This window comes from Palaemon carinicauda, chromosome 23 (genome assembly GCF_036898095.1).
Source record: "Palaemon carinicauda isolate YSFRI2023 chromosome 23, ASM3689809v2, whole genome shotgun sequence".
Classification (NCBI taxonomy): Eukaryota; Metazoa; Arthropoda; class Malacostraca; order Decapoda; family Palaemonidae; genus Palaemon; species Palaemon carinicauda.
The window spans coordinates 99546447-99569278 of NC_090747.1; the positions used below are offsets into that span (position 1 = coordinate 99546447).

Below are 22832 nucleotides of genomic sequence, written 5' to 3' on the forward strand. Positions count from 1 at the left end.
GTTTGGTAAAAAAAAAAATTGCGAGAATCCTATCTGGATATTGATATACTATAACATAAAATAAACACATTCAACAACATACTTAGTAAAGACGATACATTTCAAATTTTCTATGGGTATTAAGAAACATAATCTACTGTACACTGCACTACATAGAAACTCAAACTCTACCTTTCTTTCAAATAATTAACTATAAGGCTGTTTTGATACTTGGCAAAACTTCTAACTTTTAGTTACATACAATTGGATGGTTTAAATCATTGATGAACTGATGACTGAACGTGAAATTGGAACCTAAGCAGTTATTAACCGAACTAAAAGTAGGAAAATTCCAAACAATGCTTAAAGGCAGCTAGACACAAAAATGAAAATACATACTATGCTGTTCAGTCTGTTGAAAATAAGCACTCCTAACATCTTATTGTGTCTGACCGTCAAAGAAGAAACACCGAGAGTGTAAAGGAGCCAGGTGGAATCAACTGAGGTGAACTTTGGCAAAAACAGCTGTTAAAAAGGGGACTATTGTCACAGGAAAAGCAAGGACTCTTAAGGAAAAAACTTGGTACTGCTTAAAATATAGTAAAAAAAACAAAAAATCATTTAAAATCTTCTCATTTAAAAGCTACAAGTCAAAGAAATACATAAAATGACAGCAAATTAATAATGAATACTGTACAGGCTCTCGACTTACAAACATTAAGTTACATACACAACTTCAATTGAAATTATAAATCTTAGTTATTGTATTAAAAGTTTATAATACTATAAAATATTATATGATTTAATGCAGCAAGCAAGACGACGTTTGCAATATGACATGGAACCATTTGTTGACTTTTACAGCTGCAAATCGTATGCATGCAATTTACGTGAAGCCTAAGCAAAAAATTTAACAAAATTTGACTCAAGTTTCTTGGAACCTATTAAGTTTGTAAATCAAGTACTTTTTACATAGGTTTTAAGGCAATAATCTAAATATTCTATTTCAAACAGATGCTTGTTTTAGCATTATGCTGTTGCATTTTGAAATTTATGCCTTCAAACAACAAATGTAAAGTTTAGCTAAATCTTGAATCTTTATAAAGCAATAAATTCTTTTGGTAGGAACTATTTCCGGACTAAAAAGTTTCTTTTAAAAGTCATATTGCCAAAAGCTAAAACAGATGAGGATCAAATGTGCTGTACACTTTATATATTCCTCCGTCCTGCTTTAATAAAACAGGAGTGCAGACCTGATAAAGTCAGTCTCGCAAATAATGAAAACAAATTTACATCAAAGAATTTGAGATAATTATACATGAACACCAAAGAAAAATTTTTCCTGGAACTTAAAATATTTGTCTCATACAGTTAAATTGCCAATAAACAGATATGCATTGTTTACGAGCAAAATATTTAATTAGAAACAAATACTCAAGTCCTTTATGGAAAGTAAAGCCCTGTCTACACGATCGAGCATGCCAGACGGGCAAACAGCGATACCAATCCACAATAGTTGGTGAAAATGAGGGTTGATGTCAAAAGCGGGAAAACTAAAGGTAGGGATCTGGCAATACTGTATGATACCAGGTCCCTGTCTGTGGTTTTCCCACTTCCGACATCATTAACCCTCATAATTACTAAATATTGTGGTCTGGTATCACTGTTTGCCAATCGGGCATGCTCAATCGAGTGGACAGGGCTAAAGTTCATACAAAATCTAAACTAGAAAGTAGACAGCAAACTATACAGCTTTTAAATGAAACTCCTTTATGGCAAGTAGGTTCATACAAAATCTAATCTTGAAAGTAGACAGCATACTATACAGCTTTTAAATGCAACTCCTTTATGGCAAGTAGGTTCATACAAAATCTAAACTTGAAAATAAACAACAAACTATAAAGCTTTTAAATGCGACTACTTTATGGCAAGTGGGTTCATACAAAATCTAAACTTGAAAGTAGACAGCATACTATACAGCTTTTAAATGCGACTCCTTTATGGGAAGTGGGTTCATACAAAATATAAACTTGAAAAAAACAGCAAATTATACAGCTTTTAAACGAGACTCAACAGCAACTAAAAATCTCAAACTCACCTTGAACATGACAGCATCCTGAATCCATCATTAATAAATCCTTTACAACAAACAAAAAATTCAATTTTCTTTTTACAAATGTCAACAATGTAGGAATTTAACCATCACTAAAAAATGCTAACTGTACAATATTTGTAAATTCTAAATCCTATCCAACAATATTAGATATTTCGTAAAAGATGCATTCTAATATGCCTTATATTATTATAATCAAAATTCCCCAAGTTAAAGAACCGATAAAAAAACTTTATGGAGAACCTTCATAGAGTTACGAAATATTTTTAAGCCATCTATCACACATCATATCACAAACACAAGCTTCACCATTCACACACACAAACATACACACTAACTGGTACAATGCTTTGATAAAAATTACTATGTATTTGCATAATGAAATTGACTGAGTTTATAAGAAATCTAAAGCCCTAAATATTCAATGATATAGTCAAAAGTATGGCTTTCTCTTCAGTGTGGTTTACTATCGTCAATAAAAAAAAGTCTTCCCTAATAGAAAAGATACTTAAATGGAATGAAGTATAGAAAAGATGTTTCATAGAAAAAATGGAAGCATGAGAATAAACAGTTTATTTTCCAAATAAACTATTGAAGGAGTAAATTACTCATGAATTCATCATTCAATGATGAAAAAGACACCTTACCCGCCACCCAATATGAGATTACAGTCACTTTAATGATACGACAACATGTAAAGAAAAAAAGGAATTGGATTGTATAACCAGAAAATAAAAGAAATCTTTTAGGCCCCAAAATTGATTTTATTTACATATGGTACAAACTACATTTTCATTATTAAGTTCATATCTTCAACTCAGATCAGTAACAATTCCTGGGAATAATACGGCATTGTGAGGTGTAGATCATACTGTGAAATTGAGCTCGGGAACCTACGGAAACAAGACCGCTACAATAATTTTTTTACAAAGTAGGCAAGAACTTTGAGAAACATAATGCAGAAAAAAAAATATTTGCTTCACAAAGAACTTGTTTAATGCTTATTGCTTCCCCCACAGTGTGCAAAGCTACTGTGAAAAAACTCAGACTAATATTTTTAAGTGAAGTAGAAGTGATAACTCGAACACAATGCTTACGCAGGAATTAACTGATCTAGAATGTCAACCATTTTTTTTTTTACAATAAATAATGTTATTGTTGTCTTTAAACATTAATACCCATTATATTTAAGTAATCTTTGGTATACAACAGTTAATATCTTAACAGTTCATGAAGCTTATTTTTGCATATTTGAGCAATCTAGCCTATGATAGAATGATTTACAGAATGCTTAAAAAGTATTTTAATATTTCATCATGGATGCAATAAAGCCTTTGTGTATAAAGATTAGTATTATGAAATTTTTTTTGCTAAAAATAAAATAAATAACCTCCATATTGATTTAACTTTGCAAGGGGAGTTATACTAATTCAATATATCACAAAAGATCTATATGACCAATGGCGTACATACCAACGTCATAAATCCAAACTTTAATAATATAGAACAGCTTTTTCACATTAAAAAACCCTGTACTAACCTTGCATATAAATTTCAAATGAGGTAATTAAACCTAATTGAACATTCCATTGACAAATGTGCTCAAATATCAGCTTGTCTTTTCAGTAGTTTTTTTTCAGTTTCTATTTATCTACAAGTATATTATGACCACTTCAAGATATGACTTATCAATAAGTTCAACTAACTGTCGCCAACTAAATACCTGGAAACAACTATGACTACCCGATATAAAGATATGAATATTGAAGCTACTATAAAGTGAACCCATACACCATGAGCAAAATAAAAATGAAAAGTAAAATAAGCATAATGTATACATTAAAGACAGTCTAATTGCAGATATCAGCTTTGCTGCTGCAGTGAACTACAGTACATCGAAGCAGGAAACGACCCACGGCCCCTGAATGCTGGCGTGTCGTCTTTTCTGTATCCTAACCTCCATGAAGGTTCGTCAGGTCTAAACACACCCACCAATAAGGATTATCAAACCAGGTTGGGTTCCTTAGTCAGGTCTAAACACACCCACCAATAAGGATTACCAAATCAGATTGGATTCCTTAGTCAGGTCTAAACACACCCACCAATAAGGATTACCAAATCAGATTGGGTTCCTTAGTCAGGTCTAAACACACCCACCAATAAGGATTACCAAATCAGATTGGGTTCCTTAGTCAGGTCTAAACACACCCACCAATAAGGATTACCAAATCAGATTGGGTTCCTTAGTCAGGTCTAAACACACCCACCAATAAGGATTACCAAATCAGATTGGGGTCCTTAGATCTAAACCATCTTGGAGATACAATAATTTCCTGCTTTCATGTACTACTTAACTAGACACTCAGTCTTTGCTGCCCTTTTTTCTATATATTAAAAATGAATGATTTTCCAGCGATAGAGATGAAACAAAGACAAAAGGCCACCTTCAGGACTTGGATATCAACCAGAATATGTTAAGATTTATTTCTCGCGGTTTTTGAACAATTCACGATGCAGAAAGTTAGGAAGAGCTCTGAAACTGGCCAAACACTTAAGCTTTGATAGAAGATATCAAGTTTATCATGAAGGCTGATTTTCCAGATTAATTTTACGGTGGCTGAAACAAATTTGTTAACCATGTTAACAAAGATTTTGGGACTTCATAATCATGCGCCAAAAAAAGTCCTTGATCTTAAGCTGTGATTAAAATATTTATGTTTACATGAGTGTATTAGGAATGTATAATTAATATGGCTGAAAATATAATTACAAAACATGCAACATTGAATCACATAAGCAAAAGAGCAATTTTAACAGCTTAGTATAGACTAACTGAAAAACACTGCATATCTGGCATTAGAAAGTAAAAGTGGGTGGTGGATAAACTAAAAATATTATATACAGCCATATAGGAATTGGTTTACTTTCAAATTCTGTTAATATACAGCAGCAAAGACTGATAAAATAAAACCATAAGGCAAAACTGAGTATTTTCATACTCCCTGTCTATCCTGCAGTAAAAAATCTTTCAATGATATGTGAGCAGCCTCGGAAAAATATTCCATTTCGAGAACAGCAACGCGACTGCTTTCAGAAGCCGAGAGAGAGAGCGCAATTTTCAACATAGGGAGCAATATTTCAATAATGGAAGCACACTGCACACCAAAATAGTAGAACAGAACTCCAAAAGCCTTGCCAGTTATGTCAGACTTGGAACCTTGACGAGAAGAAAAATATTCCGTCAATGCTAATCAGGAATGGAAGTTTAATGTTGGATTCTACAACATACAAAATATCTAGCCAAGTTGTAAAATGTTCCAAAGAATCCCTAACACAATTTACCAGATTCCAACTTTAGAAAAAAACATTTTGGAATCGTAGAAATTCGTGACTAATTCACCTACGCAAAGATTTGCCTAACTATACGGGCTACTTAATCTGCAAATGACCTCAAAAGCTTGAATATAATTACTTTTCTTTAACTGTGAAAAATTATAACATAAAAAGAAAATGTAGATTTCAATACTGAATTGTTCTCACCATAAAAAAACAAAAATTAATATCCCTCTATTTAAAAGGAGTTTGCAATTTACATTTCCGCGGATAAAAGCCAAGAATCCATATCCGTTTAAACATGACTAGCATTCAATAAGAAGATTTCCTTGTACTAATTATGATTTGAAGAAATAAGTTTTCATAATTACATAAAATACTATAGCCAGACCAATTATTTAATTTTTAACTCCCACAGGACTGGTCAATATTCTGCCAGAGAATGTAATCTAGTGTCCATAATATACTTCCCTAATTAAGTAATTTACCAAGATACATAAACTGCCCTGCACACGCTGATGTCTTCAACAGCCCTGGTCACACTTCATATATTCAAATAAAATGAACTAATGGTTTACTATATAAAACCTTTTAAAGGGCACACGCCAACTGAAAAACAACTCTTCGATCTATAATGCGCCACTCGGATTCCCTGTTATCTATAATTTCATATGAAGCTGAACATTTACAGGCCATTTCAGTATGTACTACCCCCACACGACACAATTTCCGGGGGAGTTGTAGTCCTGTAAAGCTACGGATAACGGGACAAACCCTTTAACCTTTCAGAGTGAGAATCTCTCATATTCTAGATGTGGTGAGCATGACTGTGCTGGTTTATGAAGTCCTGCACAAAAAAAATAAAAAATGTATAAAAATTAATTCCACAAAAATCAAATATTAAAAATTTTACCCAAATATATATAAGATATATACAACTGAATATATATAAATATTCCATTTACTCTTCAAAATATACAATACAAAAGTGTTAGTAACAGAGAATACAAGTTCAAAAGTGTGTCTGGTTAGATGCATTAAATTAATGAGATTTCTGGGGTATTCTTCCGAGTGAGAGAGAAGTCACTGATCCCGGTCATTGGGAAGATGGGCAATTTAAAATAGAAATCCACAAATGACACATTACTGTACGTTTGTACACTAAGCTGTTTGTGCAATACCCAGTTCAAATAGAATGGAAGTTAGCATTTATTATAAAACTGCTGAAATATTCCCTCGAAGTTCGTTCCACGAACAAGGCTGCTTTGCTGACAAATTCCTAAACAACACAAATTCTGCAATAATCCAAAACATGGTCCATGTGCCTTATAATCTCGAAACACACATTTAAAATCATAACCGTTTTGTTTAGCAAATCACTGTATATCAATAAGACAAAAAACACATTCAATGCCAGTGGAACTTAATTTTATAAGCACATAAAAATCCATAATATAAAACATATGAATATACAATGTTATAGCTACTCTGTCTCCCAGTGTTGTTTTATGTTCATTATGAAAATTACGTTTACTGTATACAATACCTTATATCTTTTGAAATAACTTAATGTATAGCAAAACCAGCACATCAGAAGTATATGGTTATGCCATGAAGTGTTTCCTAACTGTAAAAAAAAAGGAAATAAAAAAATGAATGATCAAATGGTTTGCAAAAACTGCTTCATATTCCAAAGCAAAAAAGAAATTACAAAATTCTTATATTTTTTATCGAAGAAGCAGCTGATTCATAAGATGGAAAAGAATATGGAAGAATAAACAAGCTTCATTGCATGCTACAGTTAAATGATATATATCTGTGGTTTAACAATTTTGATAACTGTACAACACCAAGCTGACTATATTCCGTTTTAGAAAATGGAATAAACTATAATGGCCAAATAATCTTCATTGTACAATGGCTTTGACCCCAAAACTTCTGTTGAATACGTTAATTTACCCTCGCTGGGTCTTCTTTATTACAATTCCTATTCACTATTTGAAGATATAGTTTCATCAGATATACGAGCCAGACTGAATCATCTCTTACAAGGCTAGACTGAAGTATTACATTCCTGCGTTTAAGAGATAAGTCTCTTAACTTCAACGGAATATAATTGAGTACTAACTTACAACTTAAATATTCTGGCAAACTATAAAGCAAAATGCGTCGATGACTCCTAACAGCAGCCTCTCTACCTTCTCCCTAATACTGCAGAACCTCTTTAGTGACGTCGAATAGCCTAGTTCATAAGAAACACCTGACTGAAAAGAAAATATTGTCCGAATTACAACTTTCAAATCGATATACTTTTCTGGTTATGAAAATATCTTATTTGAAACCTTGCATCAAATAAAATAAATTACTATACGTAACATCTAGTCGAGTATTGCAAGACCGCATACTAAACCAAAAAAATTACCCTGATTTAATGTTAATGCTATTCACAAAAGAAGGCTTTCTATAATGTAAATCATCTAATTCACAAGGAATTACCTCCACAATTTTCATCTAGTGTTTCATCTGAGCAAACATATTCAAATTAATACAAATTTATTTTCAAAAGAAATTATTGCACTTTTTATACAAAGATGTAGAAATAAAATAACCTTCAAAATTATGCCTCTATGTTATCTGATTACAAACAAAATGATTACTCCGATTGGTTATTCAACAAGAACAAAAACTGTTGAGAAATTCTCTTTAACTAGTCTGTATCAGAACAGCATCTAGGAGCGCTGTAATTGGTTTGGTTGTAGAAGTTCAATGCCCCAATTAAGCACTTATTCCACCTGAAAAGTCTAAGTGGATGAGGGTTCATTGAAATCCAGGATATATCTGCGTACCTAAACTAAACACAGTAGATAAATGCCATTATAAATGCATCATCTTATATGCATATCAACTATAAAAAATGCACAGCGACCTGTTTTGTCATCATTTGTAATTATGTAGAGTATACAAAAAAATACTGTCACCTAACTGCTTAAAATGTGCATAGTCTGTTCATCCACTATCACCTACAGCTGTACTGTACATGCTTGTCTGAAATGCCAGAATATTTAAACTGATGTCAGTTATAGTTCTTTTGATTACTCAAATAGCCAAATGGCTATTTGAACTACCTTTCATCTAAAAGAATAGGAACTTTGAAACGACAAATAAAATGCGATCATTCACTGCTGACTTTATCACTTTCTATCTTACATTATTTTTGTTTTCTACCAATATTATCCTTCCAAGCTAATAGTCATGGCTTTAAATACAAAAAGAACTCCTTTGTTTTAATGACATAATGAAATAGCATGGTAAAAATACCAGTTGAAATTAAGGGTACAATATTTTCGTCTAGTTAAACACTTACGGCTTGGAATTTAAGGGGGCAAGAAGTGCCAAAAATAAGAATTACACCATACCTGGCTTCTCTTTTCCAGCTTGTGGCACAAGGTACTGCTTAAGGAATAATTAACTTTTATATGAGAGAAAACCCACTTAATAAAAAAAAAAAAAACACTGAGGGAATTTTAAATCAATGACCCAAATTACTATGTTCTAAAAATATGAAAATCTGCGGTTTATATATTTTACTTGTGTTTCTCCTGCAATTATAAATGAGAATGATACAGAGAATATCTTAAGTACATTAGTTAGACATATGCATATTTAATACCCCAACTAGGAGAACGACAATTAGCGTGAGAGAGATTGCCTTCATGCAGTAGGTAGAGTTAATGACCAATCTTCTACATTCTTGACCACTCTTATAGTGCAAAATTAACTAAAAGGAAGTTTAAATAACCAGTTTTTAAATAAAAATTTACAAAACAAAAATGACTTAGCTACAGGTATTTGGTTATACGTACATAATCATTTTCATTTCCTCGCGTACAAATACAAATTTAATACCAAGCTCCGAGGAGAGAGACCTAAACTCTGACATGTCAATATGAGAATAACGTGTGATAATATTGATGATTACTCCAAAGTAATAGGGTACTTCAAGTGACACAACAAAGCAACACAGAAGCTTTGGTTTTGATGATTTTTTTTAAGTCTTCATTATGAAATACCATAATTTCTTTTGTATAAAATACCTAGACTAAATGAACAACTTGTTCCTTTAAGGCTTCACTGTCCAAGTTGAAATAAAGTTACAAGACGAGTCGCACCTCACACAGTCCTCCTCTGCCGTTGGGCGGGAGGGAATAATATGCATCAAAATCCACTAAATAACAGAGGGAACAATAAATCTGTATATCTATGTCCATATATATAAACTCCTCGAAAGGATCTTCTCTCAGCATCACGACTACCAACGCCGGGCTTTCTCACTCACTGTGTAATGGATGGAGGCGAGTGGCGACCTCAGCACCGGTTGATGGGTACAGATACAGCACAATCGATATCATAACAACTGGTCCCACGCTGGCAACCAACCTCCAGCTTACCTCTCTCCGTGGCCCGCAACAACCCATCGCTCCCCATCCTCACAGTTCAGCGCGTAGCACCGCAAGGTTAATACCATCCTAAGTGCATAATAGTTATTGCCACAAATTGGTGGCTAATGTAGGATTGGCAGTTCCCAGGCCAGGGGTAGGGGCAGCGCTGCCCATAGCCTGTGGCATGACGCCGGCGGTAGGCATAGATCCTCCCGTCATGGCCATAGGTCCGACCATTCCTTGCATGGGACCGACCATCCCCGGGGCTTGGGAAATCACGGGTGGCTGACCTCCCATGATATTACCAACACCGCCTAAATTCATACTTGCCATCTGCGACTGCATCTGAGGAGATATCACAAAAGTTAATAGGAAACACAAACATTAAAAAAAAACAAGCTTCACCAATTTTACTCTCAAAAACAAATAGATAATTTTATATACAAAATGATGTGTTGTAACTGATTAAATCAAGAAAAGGGTTAACATCTGGACTTCACTCCCTAATTTCATAAACCTGGTCTCTTTATGGCTTTAAATTTTCACTCAAATCCCAAAGGATGTCCACTATTCTAAACTCCAACTTTCACAACAAAAAAGAGACAGCCAAGGAATAATTTCATTCTTCACTAAATCCGAATTCCTTGAAATAAGTTCACGATTGGTTATTTACATAACTTGATCAAGTGATGATATTTACTATGCAACGGAAACTACCACAAACCCATTACTTTAACACTGCATGAAAAACCCAGACATGTCATTCCACTTATCCAAGAAAGACGACAATCTAATACATATACCTGATATATAAGCTAATATGTTCTAGTTTTCTTATGTCCTCAGTAGTTACATTAATCATTCTTAGTCTAAAAAATGCTTAACAGACCTCTAAGATTACCAAACTCTAATTAATGTTCACAGTTACCATGTTTATTGCCAACTCAGCACAAGCCTGGTCAGATCCAAAAATCCCTTCTCTTTTACAGATTCCATCAGCAGGAAGATCTATCTCTATACCATGATTAGATGAGTTCTCTCAGGAAATTTGAAGGCACTTTTTATATGATAACCTGAACCATTAGTGCAAATCTTTTGTTAAACTCTAAAAGAAGATTGTTGTCAAAGAGGGGTTCCTTGCTTAAACTTCTCTCCAGTAGCTCAAGCATATCTGAGTGCCCAGCCTTTGCATTGGAATTTCCTCTGATACCTTCTCTGCCGAGACAAATTAGGATCTCCCAAAGATTTGCTAATGTCATAAAAATCAATGATATACTGTAGATAAAAGACATTTGTATCAAGCATCCACTCAACTCTTCTTTAAGATTTGTTGCAGGCTCAACACTTGTTCCAACAATAAATCCTTCAAGGCTTGGGATGATGTGGTACTTTTAATAAACTAAGACGATTTACATCCTAAACTTCAAGCAACCCATACTTTTTTCTTTATTCGAGTGTTGATGATCTGTAAACCATTGCCAGCTTATCTTTAGAAAGACAAACCCAGGTTGTTCCTCTCTTCAAATCACCAAGGAAATTTAAAATCACCTTTCTCCTTTTGGCTCGGGCAGATCATCATTGTCGAAAATTACATCGCTTCATATAGATACACGTAACATTTTATCTTTTGGAATCTACAAGTTGATTAGACTCTGGTTCAGCAAACCCACTTTTAATCTTCTGCAGAAAGTTGAAGATGGAACAGACTATGCAAAGAAAGACTCGGTAAACTACCGGAAACCTAACGTAACGTATACTCTTGTACCAAGCCATCTTAGCCACCATTTTTTCTTTTTAATTTGGACTGGAATAATGACACTGGTATTTACAGTTGACATACAAAGTTCACTAAGCACTGCTACTACTACTACTATTATTATTATTATTATTATTATTATTATTATTATTATTATTATTATTATTATTATTATTATTATTATTATTATTATTAGATAACCTACAACCCTAGTTGGAAAAGCAGGATGCTATAAATCCAAGGGCTCCAACAGGGGAAAAATAACCCAGTGAGGAAATAAAGAAATAAACCACTAAAGATGTAGCGAACAATTAAAATAACACATTATAAGAAGAGTAACAACATTAATATAGATCTTTCAGAACAGTAACACCATAAACTATAAAAAGAGACTTAGGACAGGCTGATCAACACAAAAACATTTGCTGCAAGTTTGAACTTTTGAAGTTCCACCCACATGTAGACAGACATAAGACGAAGAGATTTTCTTCTAATTTATTATTCAGATGTTGAAGTTACTACCGAGACATGTCCTGTGCATAGTCAGTATAAAAGTCTTCACATTCCAGTTAGCCAAGAGACCACAACCAAGTGACCAGGCTGACATGAGTCTTTTTATAGTTTATATATGAAGTATCTGTTTTTGACGTTGTTAATAGTTTATAAAGGACATATCTGTTTTGGCGTTGTTACTGTTCTTAGAATTATTTATTGTTAATTCATTCTCATCATTTATTTATTTCCTTATTTCCTTTCCTCACTAGGCTATTTTTCCCTATTGGAGCCCTTGGGCTTATAGCATCTTGCTTTTCCAACTAGGATTTCATATTCATCCATTAATGTTTTTACAAGATAAAAATAATCAGTATAGGACATCCTTGTGTTTAATATCTTCATCAGACGTAAAAAATTAAGAAACCTCAGTGACACCAGTTTACCACTTTGAAATCAAAGATGATATAATCATACCCAAATATTGAAAACGAAAATTTCATAAACAAATTTCAAATCAGGCACAAATAATCAGTACAGACTGGGTTATCTCTCTAATCAGAAGCATGGACAAAATTTCATACCAAATCATAGACGGGACACTTCAAAAATACCTACAGGCAGGCTAGCGCTTCTCTTACCTTAAATTCAAGCTTGGAAACAAACACATCTCTACTACAGAACCTTTTTTGTTTCATGCCATCTAACTGAAGATAAAAAGAAATTAAAAAATCCTAAAAATACATATGATATGAAAATTTAAGTAATTTTGTATTGTAAGTACAAATGATTGCTTTATTTGGATTCACTCCCTTTGGCGGTGGATTGCATGACTCCTTTTATTTTTAACCCTTTTACCCCCAGGCTATTTGGAAATTTCCAACCCTTAACCCCCAGAGGGTTATTTCTTTCCCAGCACATTTTGCAGTATATATTTTTTAAATTGCTCTAACAGCCTTAATTTTTGTCATAGAGAGGTCAGGTTGGTCTCATTCTCTTGGAAAATGCCTGAATTTTTCCAAAAAATTATCAAAAATATGAAAAAAAAAAAAATTCTATAGCATTTTTTTGCAAGGACGTACCGGTACGTCCATGGGGGTAAAGGGATGGCTTTTGTGAAACATACCAGTACGTCCTTTGGGGGTAAAAGGGTTAATAAATTTAGGCTATATAGCCATGCACTGGGGGTTGTGAAGCCCTTAAGTTACCATTAAATTTTCTATACATAAACAACCATGATCTAACATTGGTCTCAATGGTGATCTATAGTCAATTCTTTTCAGTGAGGCAGATTTGCAACGACTCGCAGAGGTGCCCTTTTAGCTCAGAAAAGTTTCCCAATCGCTGAATGGTTGAGCAAGATAATTCTAACCAATCAGAACACAGGAAACTTTTCCAAGCTAAAAGGGCACCGCTGCGAGTCGGTGCAAAGGCGCCTCATTAAAAAAAATTGAGTATAGTTCAGTAAAGTATTTGTTATCTAATAATGATAAAGATATAGTGTAATTAACTAAGCATTCAGATGGAAACAAGAAACAATATCAGAGTACTGTAATCATGTACTGTAGTCAGTTATAGTTAAATTATATAGTTAGATAATTATATAATTGTATAGTAGGTTAAGGCACACGCTAGCACCATACATTACATGTAAGATTGTGAGGTTACACTTAATACAGTTCCCCCAAAAAAGGTGCGATGTGTTTTAAGCAATCTGTTATAAACACACACCAGACAACTAAAAAAAAAAATTTAGTTTATGGGAGTTGTCTGAAAGAAATATTTGTATTCTAAATCCATAGAAAAAATAATTTTCTTGATGCAATTAAATTTCTGTAGAAAAGACATAATTTGTGAAAAAAAAAGTCCCATGATTCACTTTGGGGAGAAAGCAAATAATTTGAGGTCTAACTCAAAGCCATGACAAAAAAAAGGTACAAAAAGGTTTCAAATTCTTACAGCATTCATTATTTAGCTAATAAAACTAGTAAACCTACCTGAAAAGGTGAAGATTCTACAGAATTCGGTAAAAAAAATAGGAGGAAAAAAGCCAGTTGCTAAATTTTCAGTTCATAAATAAAATATAGTAGATTCCAGGTACTGTATAATGAACTGTTAAAACCTTAAGAAAAATAACTATATAAATAAATAATTATTCAAGTCATGTAAAACTCAACATACGATTTTTTTGTCCATCGAAATATCCTAGGAGCAGGGAAAATGCAAGGAAAAATGTTATTTTCATTAGTAAAATAAATTTTTGAATATACTTACCCGATAATCATGTAGCTGTCAACTCCGTTGCCCGACAGAATTCTACGGGAGGGATACGCCAGCTATCACTATACTAGAAGGGGGTGTACTCACAAGCGCCACCTGTGGCCAGGTACTACAGTACTTCTTGTTGACGCCACCTCACTTTTTCCTCGGTCCACTGGTTCTCTATGGGGAGGAAGGGTGGGTCAATTAAATCATGATTATCGGGTAAGTATATTCAAAAATTTATTTTACTAATGAAAATAACATTTTTCAATATTAAACTTACCCGATAATCATGTAGCTGATTCACACCCAGGGGGGTGGGTGAAAAACCAGTGTACAAGACTAAAGGATAGCTAAGTATCCCGTATTTCATATAATCAGTTATCCACAATAACAATGAAATAATAAGTACCTGGTAAGGAAGTCGACTTGAACCGTTACTCTGCCTTTAATAAGATCGTCTTCCTTACTGAGCGCAGCGTTCCTCTTGGAAGGCTGAATCAACTCAAAGGTGCTAAAGTATACAGGGCTGCAACCCATACTAAAGGACCTCATCACAACCTTTAACCTCGGCGCTTCTCAAGAAAGAATTGACCACCCGCCAAATCAACAAGGATGTGGAAGGCTTCTTAGCCGACCGTACAACCCATAAAAAGTATTCAAGAGAAAGGTTAAAAGGTTATGGGATTATGGGAATGTAGTGGCTGAGCCCTCGCCTACTACTGCATTCGTTGCTACGAATGGTCCCAGGGTGTAGCAGTACTCGTAAAGAGACTGGACATCTTTGAGATAGAATGATGCGAACACTGACTTGCTTCTCCAATAGGTTGCATCCATAACACTCTACAGAGAATGGCTCTGTTTGAAGGCCACTGAAGTAGCCACAGCTCCCACTTCATGTGTCCTTACCTTCAGCAAAGCAAGGTCTTCTTCCTTCAGATGAGAATGTGTTTCTCTAATCAGAAGCCTGAATAGTAAGAAACTGAGTTCTTAGAACTTGGAAAAGAAGGTTTCTTGATAGCACACTATAAGGCTTCTGATTGTCCTTGTAAAGGTTAAGACCTTTTAGATAGTACCTAAGAGCTCTAACTGGGCAAAGTACTCTCTTCAGTTCATTCCCCACCAAGTTGGACAGGCTTGGGATCTCGAACGACTTAGGCCAAGGACGTGAAGGAAGCTCGTTTAGCAAAAACCGAGCTGCAAGGAACATGTAGCCATTTCAGATGTGAAAACAATGATCCTGCTGAAGGCGTGGATCTCACTTACTCTTTTAGCTGTTGTCAAGCACACGAGGAAAAGAGTTTTTAATGTGAGGTCCTAAAAAGAGGCTGATTGGAGAGGTTCAAATCTTGATGACATAAGGAACCTTAGGACCACGTCTAGATTCCAGCCTGGAGTGGACAACCGACGTTCCTTTGAGGTCTCAAAAGACCTAGGGAGGTCCTGTAGATCTTTGTTGGTGGAAAGATCCAAGCCTCTGTGGCGGAAAACCGCTGCCAACATACTTCTGTAACCCTTGATCGTAGGAGCTGAAAGGGATCTTACTTTCCTTAGATATAACAGGAAGTCAGCAATCTGGGTTACAGTGGTACTGGTTGAGGAAACTGCATTGGCTTGTACCAGCTACGGAAGACTTCCCCTTGAGACTGATAGATTCTGAGAGTGGATGTTCTCCTTGCTTTGGCAATCGCTCTGGCTGCCTCCTTCGAAAAGCCCCTAGCTCTTGAGAGTCTTTCGAAAGTCTGAAGGCAGTCAGACGAAGAGCGTGGAGGATTGGGTGTACCTTCTTTACGTGAGGTAGACTTAGAAGGTTCACTCCTAGAGGAAGAGTCCTGGGAATGTCGACCAGCCATTGCAGTACCTCTAAGAACCATTCTCTCGCGGGCCAGAGCGGAGCCAACCAACGTCAGCCGTGTCCCTTTGTGAGAGGGGAACTTCTGAAGTACCCTGTTGACAATCTTGAACGGCGGGAATGCATACAGGTCGAGATGGAACCAATCCAGCAGAAAAGCATCCACGTGAACTGCTGCTGGGTCTGGAATCGGAGAACAATACAACAGGAGTCTCTAGGTTATCGAGGTAGCGAACAGATCTATGGTTGGCTGACCCCACAGGGCCCAAAGTCTGCTGCAAACATTCTTGAGAAGGGTCCACTCTGTGGGGATGACCTGACCCTTCCGGCTGAGGTGATCTGCCATGACATTCATACCGCCCTGAATGAACCTCGTTACCAGTTAGCTTTCGATCTTTAGACCAGATGAGAAGGTCCCTTGCGATCTAGAACAACTTCCACGAAAGAGTCCCTCCCTGCTTGAAGATGTAAGCCAGGGCTGTGGTGTTGTCAGAGTCCACCTCCACCACTTTGTTAAGCTGGAGGGACTTGAAGTTTATCAAGGCCAGATGAACCGCCAACAACTCCTTGCAATTGATGTGAAGTGTCCTTTGCTCCTGATTCCATGTTCCCGAGCATTCTTGTCCGTCCAAAGTCGCACCCCAGCCCGTGTCTGATGCGTCCGAGAGGAGACGGCGGTCGTGTTTCTGAACAGCCAAAGGTAGACTTCCTTGAGAAGAAAGCTGTTCTTACACCACGCGAGAGAAGACCTCCTCTCTTCGGAAACAGGAACTGAGACCGTCTCTAGCGTCATGTCCTTTATCCAGTGAGCAGCTAGATGATACTGAAGGGGGGGGAGGTGGAGTCTCCCTAACACGATGAACAGGGCCAGCGATGAAAGTGTCCCTGTTAGACTCATCCACTACCTGACTGAGCATCGGTTCCTTCTCAGCATGCTCTGGATGCATTCTAGGGCTTGGAAGATCCTTGGGGCCGACGGAGAAGCCCGAAAAGCTCGACTCTGAAGATCCATACCCAAGGAGACAATGGTCTGGGATGGGACGAGCTGAGACTCCTCAAAATTGACCAGGAGGCCCAGTTCCTTGGTCAGATCCATAGTCCATTTGAAAATCTCCAGACAGCGACGACTTGTGGGAGCTCTTAAAAGCCAGTCGTCTGACGGAGCCGGACACAAGATCATGGTACTGCTGCACAGTCTGTGAACTGTCAACCATGGGCAAGCGAGGAAGTACAGTGACAACCCGAATCTGTCTAGACTGTCTGGGTCGTACAGACAACTCCTTATCGGGTTGCTGAGGTTGCCGCACTGCGTCACAACAAGTCACTTCTGCTGGTTGTTGAACGTCTTCCCCGTGACACATTGACTCCGTAAACAAAAAATCCTCTAACAAGGATTAAGCTTGGACTGCATGTCTTGCAACACAGCTCAAGGTCTAAGGGAGCAGGTGTGGTAACAGACGGGATTAGCGACTGAAGTGGAACCATTACCTTCCCTGGAAGCATGTTATGCTTAAATAAAAGTCCATAGGAGGCTACGCAGCTAAAGGCTCCCTCCAAATGACAGAGTCCTCAAGGGAATATCAGAAGGAGGGAGAAAAGAACTTTCTCATCTACAGGGATCATATCCTAGAAAAGCTAAAGTTCTCTCAGTGAGGGTTTCACTGGTGCAAAAGCAGCAGACTAGAAGGCAACGTTATGAAACTGCTTGACAGTCTAGTGAGTTGGCAACAACCAAAGATGTGTGACTGAGAAGCATGCGGTAAGGTATGCAGAGCATGTTGTATGCAGAGTATGCTGTATGCAGAGCATGCTGTATGTAGAGCATGTTGTATGCAGAGAATGCTGAAAGCAGAGCATGCTGTATGCAGAGCATGCTGAATGCAGAGCATGCTGTATGCAGAGCATGTTGTATGCAGAGCATGCTGAATGCAGAGCATGCTGTATGCAGAGCATGTTGTATGCAGAGCATGCTGTATGCAGAGCATGCTGTATGTAGAGCATGCTGTATGCAGAGCATGCTGTATGTAGAGCATGTTGTATGCAGAGCATGCTGAATGCAGAGCATGCTGTATGCAGAGCATGTTGTATGCAGAGCATGCTGTAAGCAGAGCATGCTGTATGTAGAGCATGCTGTAAGGTAAGCAGAGCGTGTGCATGGCGTTTAACATTTCTCAGAAATTCCATGACCAGTGCTAGAGTGCTTTATGCATGCTTGCATGGGGTTTTAATATCAACATAATATTTACCTTACATTCATAACTCATGATTCATATTTTTGCCATATTTTGCGATATTGTTAAAAATATATTGCAAGGAATACAAATATATTTTTATAAGTAATACAAATAACCTCCATTATCATAATGTTTGAAAATGGAGGTAAGGTATGTTGAACAGCAGAGTCAGAACGAGCTGGAACAACAATAGTTGTGGTTTCCTCTTCAAGACTCTGTTGAGGGAACACCTGAGGCTCAGTCTGCAAAGGCTGATCAAAGGAAGTAGCAGAAGGTAGGCGCATGGGTGGAGAAGGCTGACTCCTGGCATGAGTGGCTGAACTCAAGGGTTGCGCTTGCTGAGTGGTTGGCGGATGTGCAGTAGCAAGTTCCTGAGGAACGAGTTGAGGTTCCTGCGGTGTGAGCTGAGAGCGAAAATGTAGTGGCTGCGCAGAACGCAGTAAAAGTCTCGCAAGTTGAGGCTCCTGAGGCGCAAGGCTAAGGTGTTGAGGTGCTTGCCTTGAGGAGGGTTGAGCTCGCTGCAGCGAGAGCTGAGGAGACTGACTCATGGATGGGAGGGGTTGTTGTACCTCAAGCGAGTGTTGCCTCACTGGTGGAACAGCAAGTGGAAGCGGAGGAAGAGAGGTATAAGCCTCCTGTTCCCATTGCTGAGGTTGCCTTAAGGAAGGCGGAGGGAGCTGCACACCACTGGGATCAGTAAACTCATAACGTGGCTCAACATCGTACGCCTGGCAGGCGGAGCTGCGGTCAGGCGGAGCGAGCGCAGGCGGAGCGAGCGCAGGCGGAGGGAGCGCAGGCGGAGCGAGCGCAGGCGGAGCGAGCGCAGGCGGAGGCGCAACCTTCTCAGCCCGACACTCACGCATCAAGACCGAAAGTTGTGACTGCATGGACTGCAGTAGAGTCAACTTGGGGTCGGCAGACACTAAGGTCTGCTGAGGTAAAGCCTTAACAGCAGAGATCTGTTGCGGCAGAACCTTACTCCTCTTAGGCGGAGTACATTCAACTGATGACTGAGGAGAGTCAGAGCTAACCCAATGACTGCATCCGGGTTGTTGAACTCTAACTTCGTACGTCTGGCATAGGTCTGGACTTTACGTTTAAGAGGTCTTGAGACCTGAGACCAGCGTTTTCTCCCCTAAATTTCTTCTGCAGACGAGTAAAATAAGGGCTCAATCGTCTGCGGGTGGGAGTGACGGTCTCGGTAAGACACGCCCGCAACCACCGAGGATACTTCTGTGCGCCGATCAAGGCCTGCTGAACCCTTTTGTCCTTCGACATTGCTTCTCCCCTGGGCTTGGGAGCTTGCAAGAGGTCCCGGACTGGGAGGACGACTGGCGCGCACAGAAGTACCCTCACGCACAACACTGACACACTTTGCGCTAATCACTTATCACTTTGATTTTCTGTTTGCACTTATTTCACTGAACTCGAAACTTTAAGTGGTTTGTACCTGAAACACGCAATTCTATCCTTTCTCAAAAGTTAGTAATTGCGAAAACAGAATTACAATGTAACAGAAAAATCTAATGAAAGATAAATAATTCAGTGGCTGGAAAGAGACTAAACACTAGATCACTCTAGAAACGTTTACCTTCTTCCCCTAAAGAGACTAGGGAGAAGAGCAAAACGATAACAACGTTACTCGCTTGAATGAAACGTTTATCCTCCTCTTTCTCCCTCCGTCTCTATCTCTCTCTCTCTCTCTCTCTCTCTCTCTCTCTTGACTTAGAACCTGAGAGAAGAGCCCAATCATATATATCGTTAAAACATATTATTGTTAAAGGAAAAAACTGAAATATTCCCCAAAATGAAAAGTTCCTTTATTAGGATTAAAACCATTAAGTTAAGAAAGAATGAACAAAACGCTAGACACGGTTACTCTTACTGCAACGTGAAACCGTGAAAATTCTTTCTCTATCGTAACGATAGAGCGCAAGTTGAACGTTCTGAACGTCAACAACTGCAGAGACAAAACAAAACGTTAGTTCAACTTTGAAAACAGTACGAGACTATCAAAGAAATTCTTTCAAAGACATTAAAATAGCATAATATGTTAACAGGTAAAACCGAAATGACGGGCTCAATGTTAATTAACTTCGGTACCAAGAAAAGACCGCCTACTATTAGGAAGGTCGAATATAAACAAATATAAAAATTAATTTTAATAAGTTTATAATAAAAGGAAGTTAATCGAAGAGGCCTAAGAGGCGGAGAGATATAAAAAAAAAAATCTATAACTTTTGTTAAGCAAAATTAAGAAAGAGAGTCTATACTCTCTTAGACACCAACACTTCCGTCTAAGGGAAGGATCGGCCATTTAAAGGTGAAAGAGAGTTCATACTCTCTTCGTCACCATAATTAATCAAATTAATTCCAAAAGCTAACTAAGCTAATATAGAAGTTTCCAGTATAGCGAATAGCTGCAAATTTTAGAGAAATACTTCACCAAACCGTGAACAATACTCCAAAATCATAAGCGTATCCAAGAACGTCTTGCCGGAAGCACGACAGAGGAAAAAGTGAGGTGGCGTCAACAAGAAGTACTGTAGTACCTGGCCACAGGTGGCGCTTGTGAGTACACCCCCTTCTAGTATAGTGATAGCTGGCGTATCCCTCCCGTAGAATTCTGTCGGGCAACGGAGTTGACAGCTACATGATTATCAGGTAAGTTTAATATTGAAAAAAGAAAGGACTAGTCAATCTATATCTATCAGTTAAATATAAATGTTCAAAGAACTTCCTAGAAGTCTAAATTTACAGTAACTACAAACCAATCGCTTAAAGTATAAAAAACAAACACAGCAAATAAAACAAAACAAAACAAAACACTTCCAAGCATGTTGAAGGGTCTTCAACCAAAATGCACGTTTGCGGGGAAGAGGAGGAGGAGCAGGCCAAAGAAAAAGCGCAATAAGCAAATCAAAAAGGGTTATAATAATACTGACAGGGGGAGATTTTGATCAAAGGCAAAGCATAGTAAAAGGAGGCATGGAGAGAGGAAACGGAGTTCTTCAAAAACTACCTGACAGAAGGCTTTGTAGCTGGTATCAGATTGAGCGGAGAAGAAGTGCATGGGAGCTAGCTGCATATTGAAAGAGTAACAACAGGAATTACTCATGATCCAAGTGGTTGTGTAAAGTAGAGACATGAACACGAGTAAACAAGAATTTGCTGAACTCAAGACACAATGTGGAAGACAACATTCAAGACTGACAATGGTGAAAACAAAGTTGCGACTGATGTGCTATCTATGGAAAAATACAGTTGTCTCTTTCAAAATTCTGTACACAGTTCACCATAACTTATTTCAAAAATCACAATAATATACTTCTCATATGCTTAAACAAATAAAAACTAAATATACAAGTTCCATCTACTGTACCTGTGCGAATGGGTTCGCTGCCGATAACTGAATTGACGTTGGTACGCCCTGAGGTATGCCATTGCCAAAGAAAGGATTGGGTATTGCTGTTCCTCCAGGAATGCCACCCTGAAAGAAAAAATTATAAAATTAGCATACATAACTCTCTCCTTGAAGTTTTTCAGTCGGGTTCGACACTAAACTCTGTTTGAAGAAGATGAACTTACAAAGCTGTCTTTATAAACTCTCTCCTTCAAGTTTTACAGTCTAGTTTAGGCCAAATTCAACTTGAAGAAGCTGAACTTACAAAGCTTTCACTGTAAACTCTCCTTCAAGTTCTTCACTCTGGTTTAGGACAAAATTCAGCTTGAAGTTGAACTTACAAAGCTTTCACTGTAAACTCTCTGCTTCAAGTTTTTCACTCTGGTTTAGGACAAAATTAAGCTTGAATAAGTTGAACTTACAGAGCTTTCACTGCAATCTCTCTCCTTCAAGTTTTTCACTCTGGTTTAGGACAAAATTAAGCTTGAAGTTGAACTTACAAAGCCTTCAATGTAAACTTTCTTCAAGTTTTTCACTCTGGTTTAGGACAAGATTATGCTTGAATAAGTTGAACTTACAAAGCTTTCACTATAAACTCTCTGCTTCAAGTTTTTCACTCTGGTTTAGGACAAAATTAAGCTTGAATAAGTTGAACTTACAGAGCTTTCACTGCAATCTCTCTCCTTCAAGTTTTTCACTCTGGTTTAGGACAAAATTCAGCTTGAATAAGTTAAACTTACAAAGCTTTCACTGTAAACCCTCTGCTTCTAGTTTCTCAGTCTGGTTTAGGACAAAATCCAGCTTGAAGAAGTTGAACTTAAAAAGCTTTCACTGCAAACTCTCTCCATGTTTTTCAGTTGGGTTTAGCACTAAACCCTGCTTGAAGAAGTTGAACTTAGATAGCTTTCACTGTAAATTCCCTTTTTCAACTTTTTCAGTTGGGTTTAGGACAAAATTAAGTTTGAATAA

At 37.3% G+C, this 22832-nt stretch overlaps 1 protein-coding gene across 3 annotated transcripts in view; it reads right to left on the reverse strand.

Moving 5' to 3' along the window:
• Window positions 1-2835: 2835 nt before the first annotated feature.
• The window catches only part of LOC137617301 (stromal membrane-associated protein 1), a 33692-nt gene continuing 13695 nt past the window's right edge, over window positions 2836-22832 (reverse strand). For 2 of the 3 annotated variants that reach the window (XM_068347305.1, XM_068347304.1), the window contains exons 6-7: window positions 21843-21950; window positions 2836-10209 (exon numbers count right to left, since the gene is read on the reverse strand). In XM_068347305.1, coding sequence (XP_068203406.1) covers window positions 9967-10209; window positions 21843-21950 — 351 coding nt within the window. In that variant the 3' untranslated portion in view covers window positions 2836-9966. Of the gene's footprint in view, window positions 10210-21374; window positions 21543-21842; window positions 21951-22832 lie in introns of those variants that run through there. The other variant, XM_068347306.1, reaches the window with a different exon arrangement.